Source organism: Crocodylus porosus, unplaced genomic scaffold (assembly GCF_001723895.1).
Source record: "Crocodylus porosus isolate Cpor-Errol unplaced genomic scaffold, CroPor_comp1, whole genome shotgun sequence".
Lineage (NCBI taxonomy): Eukaryota > Metazoa > Chordata > Crocodylia > Crocodylidae > Crocodylus > Crocodylus porosus.
This window is the reverse complement of record NW_017728940.1, coordinates 2405590-2412573: the sequence shown is the minus strand read 5'-3', so window position 1 is coordinate 2412573 and position 6984 is coordinate 2405590. Positions and strand designations below refer to the sequence as shown.

Genomic DNA, 6984 nt, shown 5'->3' with positions numbered 1-6984 from the left:
CCTGCGGCCGGGGCGGCGCGAGGATATCTGGCCCGGGCCGGCTGCCTGGAGGCCCGGAGGGAGCCGGGAGGTGCCAGCGGCGCTCGGGGCAGAGGCCCCGCCCGGCCCTGCGCCGGCGGCCTGTTGGCGTCGGGCCGGTTCTCCCAGAGCCGGACCCTGGGCCTGAGCGCTTGCTGCACCTCCCCTCAGGCGGGGGGACGGGGCCGTCTCGGGGGGGAGCAGCTGTGCAACGCCCTCGCAATGATAGCACTCATCTCGGGGGGGCGCGGCCTCCTCGCTGCCGGGGCGGAGTGCCCCTTGCAGCCCCCTGGACGGGCTGGGGGCCGGCAAGAGGCTCTGGAGCAGGCCCGGCGTCCGTCCCTAACGTGCGTTCTCCGTGGCCAGGTGACCCCTGCCCGGGGTGTCCCCGGTGCGGCAGTCACACACGCCAAGGAGCAGGTGGCCCTGCTTTCCGGGCAGGCGGACGCCTGTGCTGCAGGGTGAAAGCCCAGCCCCTCCTGCCCGCCTGGACTGGGTGCCAGCTTCGGACTGGCTTGCATTTCGGGCCGGCCCTGGGCACCCCGGGCACCGGCTACTCGCCAGCGTGCGTGAGGAGGCAGCAGTGCCAGCCTTAACTGATGGGGAGCAATGGAGACGCTCCTTCCCTGGACAGTGCTACGCGGGAGCCCAGCCCCGGGGCTGGCCGCCCAGGGGTCCCCCTCTGCGCCGAGGCCTGGGGGCAGCACTGAAGCAGCCTCCTGCTTGCTGCGAGGCAGGGGCCTCCCCCCTTCGGCAGGCATCCCGCACACATGCAGAGCAGGGCCCTGCCCCAGCACGGACCCTGTGGTCGGGGGCACTCCGGTCCCTGCTCCGCCACCGCCTTCCCATGCAGCCTTGGCCAAGTCCCTCAGGGCAGGAGGGCCCAAAGGACCCAAGCAGGCTTTGGCGCCAGGCACCATCGCTGTGGGACGTAAACCGCATTAAACGCGTGCGTCCCGGCTGGCCTGGGGCCTGCCACGGGCCTGAGTCCTGCGCCGCCCAGAAGTGGCCTGCGTGAGGCGAGACAGCTGGACCGCCACACGGCGCGGCACGGCCCGGCCTCCCCGTAGCAACAGCCCGGGCCAGAGCAGCCGGCGCATCCCGGGAGAGACCGGCAGAGCCGCGGCACAAACAAGCTCGGGGCCGGGAGATAACAATACCCGCCTGTGCACCCGCGGCCGTTGGGGAGGCCCCGGCAGTACGTCGGTAGCCAGCCAGCCGGAGGGAAGGAGGGGAGAGCGGGACGGACGCGCGGCCCGGCTGGCGGAGGTGCCGGGCGCCCAGAGCCGTTCACGCGCTTCCACGCAGATCCCGTGCTGTGGCGGGGTGGCCTGTGCCGGGCTCAGGGCAGCACGGTTCCCGGGGCGAGGTGCTCAGCCCGCGGGGGCTGGGGAATACATGGGCCTGACCATGCCAGAGGGGCGTGGCATGCCAAGGCACACGCGTGTACAAACACACACATGCACACCAAACAGACAAGGTGCAATGACACCATAGGACAAGGGGATTTCGCAGTATCAGACGCCGCCAATGCTGGGAACCAGCTGAGCTGCCTAATGCCTTCGGGGCTCCACTGCAGCCCCCGGACATCTGCAGAGCCCCCAGGCGGGCAGCGCTGGGCCATCTCCACCTAGGGATGCTCTTGCTGGGCATCTTGTGCGTGCAGAGCAGCGGGCACAGAGGCAGCAGCTTGGCGTGACGTCTGTGCTGCAGCCAGCCTTGGCACGCGTGTCATGTTCGACAGGCATGCCTGTCTTCCTGCGCTCCAACATGCATGCCCCCTCCCCCCTCCCCCCGGCTATTTGACAGCCGTGCCTGCAGAGCTCAGATGCAGGTGTGTCGTGGGAAAGCCCGCCCCGAGCTGAGCTCATCTGTTCCTGTTTGTTTGCCTCGGAGAGGGCGATGACTCCAACCCGCCCCCGGGGAATCTGGCCCAGGCGCCTCCCGGCTTGCAAGTGGGAGCAGGGAGCTCCAGGCCTTCCCAGACTGCGCCAGCACAAGCCAGCAGCTCCTCCGAGACTTGAAACCTCTGGGCCTGAAGCACCCCGCTCTGCGCCACGATGCAAGGCGGCTGCCGGGCTGGGTGACGAGGATCTTGCCTTGATCTTTCCCAGTGGCCTAGGGGGATGCGCAGGGGTCTGGGAGGAGCAGGGCCTGGGGCGTGGGGTGCCAGGGTCCAGCACTGCCGGTGCTCAGCCCCCGCTGGATTGCAAAGCCCCAACAGCCCAGGAAGGCGCGGGCCGGCTCCTGCCTCGTCTGCTCGCAAGGGAAGTGAAACGTGCTCTCCCCTCCCACTCAGTCACACGTCCGGGGGACAGATCCCCTCCCGCCCAGGCCCTGGATGCTGCTCTGGATGCCTTCAAGGGCCGCAGGAGCCAGCCCCACGGATCCCCCCACCGAGGCCCCTGCTTGTTGGCCAAGCTGTGGAGCCCACGGGAGTCTCCTGCAAGCTAGAGCACCCCGGGGGCTGCTCCGGGTTGCACTGGTGGCTCTTTTGGCTGGTGTCCTGCCAAAAGGACTCCTCTGCCCCCCGTGCGGCCGCCAGCCCAGCTCATGCCCCACCTGCCCAGCCTGCCCGAGAAGGGTGCAGGAGCAGCTGGCAGCTGGTGTAATCCCTCTCGCGCTTGAAGGACTGGTGTCCAGCAAAGGAAGCCACCAGGCCACGTGGAGCTGGAAGCGAGCTGGGATGGGACAGATGCTCCCCGGGTCAGGCAGGGCCATGCAGCGGCTGGTTGGGATCAGGGATGTCCCAGGCACAGAGCCCCAGGGTGCCTGGGGAGCGGGGGCTGCACTGCCCGGGTGTCTGGTCCTCACCAGGGAGACCCTTGGGTCTGCTCTTGACCCCAGGCACTCGCCTGGCCCGCATTTCCACAGTGGGAACTAGGGAACTGGCTTAGCCCAGAGCTCAGGATGGGACTGCCATGTTGCTGGGAGAAAACAGCCCGCTTTGCTGCTGGGAGGATTTGCTTCACAGCCATGGCTTTTATACCCACACCTGCGTTTGAATCCCGAGTCCCCCGTCTACTGGAGCCGGCTACCCCCTGGGACAAAAGGGGCAGAGCTGGTGTGGGGAGAGCAAGACCCAGGTAGGTCAGGGCACAAACAACCCATCTGGGGGGGTCTCTGCAAAAAGCAAGAGGGACTTGAGCTGTTTCTCCTTCCCCCAGTGCCCCCGGGGAGGCTCTCGCAGACTGGGAGTGGGAAGTTTGCCCCGTTTTCACCAGTGGCAGAGTGAACTGCAGCCAGGGGCTGGCATTGAGGGTGGTCGAGAGGTGGGGATGGAAAGGGCTCAGGGGTCCTGTCGCCAAGCTCATGACCCCCCACTCCGACCCCGCAGCACAACGCAGAGACCAAGCCTTCAAGAAAAAGAGCTCCTTTATTGAGGGTTCAACTCCGCCTGCCGCACGGACTCCGGCCCCCCGCTCCAGGGAGCGTCCGTGCAGCCCCTATGGAACAGGGGGCCCGCCCCAAGCGCTCCCCCCAGGGACCAGCAAGACAGGGCCGCCCTGGCCCCAGGACCACATGGGCTAGACCCCCGCCCCAGGGCTGGCGAGACAAAGAAAGAGGGCGAAGGATGGAGGGGAGCAGCAGAGCGCAGGCAGTGCTAGCGGGCAGGATGCAGAGGGCAGCCCAAGCCGGGCCCCTGCCCGGCCCCGGGGCAATCCAGCAGGACCCGGCAGCTGGCCAAGGGGTGTGAAAAAAGGAGTGGAGCAGAGCCACAGCGGGGACGGGCCTGTGCCCTGCGGCTCTGGAGCAGGGGTCATGCAGCCAGCCCAAGGGCACCGCAAGCGAGGCCCGCAGCAGAGCGTGCCAGGGTCTGGCCTGGGCTCAAGGCGTGACCAGCACGCGAGCCTCTCGCCCGCTGAGCGGCACAGCTAGGGGACGCGACCAGGGCCGTGCACAGCTGCAGGGGGCGTGGAGACACCGGGCGGGCAGAGCCCCTGCCCCAGCAAGCGGCACCGAAGGAGGAAGAGGGTCCTGGCTTGGCGCCGGGGCAGCGGGGGACACCAACCTCCGCCCCGGGACGGCACTTCAAAGCACTGGCCCAAGCGGCATCAGCATCAGATCCTAGACAAGAGAGAGCTCGCCAGAGAAGGCCGGGCCAGGGGCACCCAGCCTTGCCTGGCACGCGCAGTGCGGCGCGCCAGAAGGCTGGGCACCGAGACTCGCTTCCAAGGCCCTGGCACGACGGGGCATGGGCCAGCTCTGAGGTCCCCCGTTTGAGACTGGCCTGGGGCGATGCACCCGAAGCCGGTGGGTAGCATCCTGCACTGCTCAGCCAAGGGGGAGGCAAAACCAATGCCATCCCAGCTGGCCTCTGGGGAAGCAAACAGAGGGCCGGGGGGCAGCTAGACTGGCACTAGCTGGGAGCACCAGTGGCTTTGGCCATCTGTCACTGAACAAGGAGACCCTGCCTCTCTGCTGGGCACGGCTCCCTGCCACCAAAGCAGAGCAAGCTTCTGCATGGGGCAGCTTTGCTCTGCTAAGTCCCAAGTGGGGGGTGGGGGGAGCTAGGGCAGGACTCAGGCCCGGGGCTGGTTCCCCTGAGCAAGCCCCACGGCAGCAGCTACTCTGGCCACCCCCGGAGCCAGTTGTCAGGGCAGTCAGGGCACAGGCAGCCCCCACCGCTTGCTGCCCTGCTGAGTGCCCCCCTCCTAGGCAGCTGGGCTAGAAATGGCCCCCTGGGACCTCCCCAGCTCATCCCTGCCTAAGCCGGGGTGCTAAGCAGCAGGCAGCTGGGTGCGGATGCGCACATCTGGACAGATCCCAGCGCTCAGCCCAGGGGAGCCAGGCAGCAGCACCCGCCTGGGGCTGGGCAGGCGCGACCGTGCCCACGGGCTCCCCTGCTGCAAGGTGTCCGAGCCCCCTCGCAGACATCCACGAGAGCAGCCCTGGAGAAATCAAACCTCATGGCTTTAATTCATCACCCGGGGTTACACGGCTCGACCCCACCGCACACAGCACGCACCCCCCACCCCCCAAGACATGAGAAACCACACAGCAACACACAGGCACAGCAAGAGCACACGGCAGGCCTGGCCTCGGGGGGGGCAGGAGGAGGGAAGAGGGGGTGCCCCAGTCCCCCCATCCCAGCAGGGGAGGGGCAGGACCCAGGATGCAGCCGCCCGGGGCCCCAGGCACCAGTTGTGAAGCTACTCTGGAAGAGGCCGACGCGAGGCTGGAGGCGATGCCGCCGGCAGGGCGCGGAGGCTGCTGCGTTGCAGCGATCTCCTTCCACAGCGCGGGCAGCGGCACCTCGCTGTGGGGCTCTCCCCGGGGCTCAGCGGTGGGGTGGGAGGTCCTGGCCAGGCAGCTCCGGCGCCCTGATAGCGCCCGCCCAGGGAAGGAGGTTTTATGAGCCTGGAGGTCGTCCACCCAGGGGGAGACGGGGCAAGGGGGCACCCAGGAGCTGCCAGTACAGTCCCAGGCTCCAGGCCCCGGCGCGTGGCAGGCCAGGCTTTCATTATGGCACTGCTGTCTCTCCCCCCAGCCAAGCTGACTTGAAGCATCTGGCTTTTAACCTCTCGGGGCTTCGGCTCCCCGGCTGCGGGGCAGAAACCGGGACGGACCGAGCCTGGCTCCAGGTCTGCAAGGCGCCTGGCTCTGGGGGGCTTCTGGGTGTTACCAGGAACTAGGGACTGGCTAAGCCATCACGGCAGTGCCACGGAGCAGCCCCTGCCCCGGCACAGCGTGGGGGCGCGCGGTGCAGAGCCCCAGCCGGCATCACGCCGGCACCTCCCGGGGAGCCGACACGCGGGGGTCTCGCAGCCCACAGCAGCCACAGACAACGCCCCCGCGTGTCTCCTGCACCTCAGCGGCTCCGGGACGCCATCACCAAGGCAAGACAGCCCTGGAGAACCGCACGGCTCTCCTGGGGCCCGGGCGTGCGGTGGCGCATGGAGGATGCTCGGACGGGGGGACAGCCCGTGTCTACAGCGCGGCTCCTCGCCGTGTTTGGGGGGCAGAGGCGGCCAGGCTGGCTGGGCACAGCAGCACGACCAGCCTGGGACCCCGGGGCGGGCAGCATGGCCCCTGCCTCCCCCCAGCTCGGGGCAGGGGAACAGCAAGTCCAGAACAGCAAACGGCCCTGGCCCCCCGGAAGAGCACACAGAGAGGGGGCAGGGGTCTCGGGGCGGGTGGGGGCGGCCTGACTCCTGGCGCAGGCGGCAGCACCTACTGGTTCTCCTCTCTGCAGCGTGCAAGGGAAAACAAAGAGGGGGCGACCCCCCAGCATTAGACATGCGGGGACCAACTCCCCATGCACCCAGAGGAGAGGGCCCCCTGCTCCCACGGGCAGGAAGGGGGGGCGGCGTCCCGGCTCCCCGGGTGGTGCGAGCGCTAGCACCGTGCTGGGGGGGCTGCGTGCAGAAGCCCCTCGCTTTGGGGAAGGACGAGGGCATTAAGGCCACCCGTGCTTGTCCTGCAGAGGGGCTGTGGGCTGGGATGAAACAGCAGCAAGGTGGGGGGCAGAGAGGGGCCGGCCCTCGGCACTGGCAACAGACCCCCTCTTCGCTGCGCCAGCTGGCGAGCGGGCAATGACAGACGGACGAGGCGCGCAGCCGAAGGGGGTTTATTCCTCATGTGGATGCCAGACAGACCGTGCTGGGGGGTGGGCAAAGCAGCCCCATGCAGGAGGCACCAGAGGCAGAGGGAGGGGGCGACACGAGGCAGTTGGCACAAGACAGCAAACAAACGCACGAGGGGGTGAGAGCAGATGGCATGACGGCGCCCGCAAGACACGGGCGCTCCAGGGGGCTTGGCCAAGCCTCCATGGGCACGGGGGGTCAGTCAATGCTCAGCCACCCCTGACCCTTCCCAAGGCTGCCCCAAGCCCCGCCCTGGGGGTCAACACCAAGTCTATGGCACCAGATGTGCTGGGGGGCCGTGCCTGGGCAGTCCCCGCTTCTCACAGTCTCGTCCCATCCCCTGCTGGGAACGGGGCTGCTCTCCAGCACCCCGCCCCGG

General features: G+C 68.6%; 2 protein-coding genes across 3 annotated transcripts in view; both read right to left on the bottom strand.

The window, feature by feature from the left end:
- Positions 1–1118, bottom strand: part of MAP3K6 (mitogen-activated protein kinase kinase kinase 6) — a 15985-nt gene extending 14867 nt beyond the window's left edge. The window contains exon 1 of the mRNA XM_019547861.1: positions 1002–1118. Coding sequence (XP_019403406.1) covers positions 1002–1118 — 117 coding nt within the window. The remainder of the gene's footprint in view (positions 1–1001) is intronic.
- Positions 1119–3375: 2257 nt separating this feature from the next.
- Positions 3376–6984, bottom strand: part of CD164L2 (CD164 molecule like 2) — an 11515-nt gene continuing 7906 nt past the window's right edge. The window contains exon 6 of one of the 2 annotated variants that reach the window (XM_019547961.1): positions 3376–4086. In XM_019547961.1, coding sequence (XP_019403506.1) covers positions 4080–4086 — 7 coding nt within the window. In that variant the 3' untranslated portion in view covers positions 3376–4079. The other variant, XM_019547960.1, reaches the window with a different exon arrangement.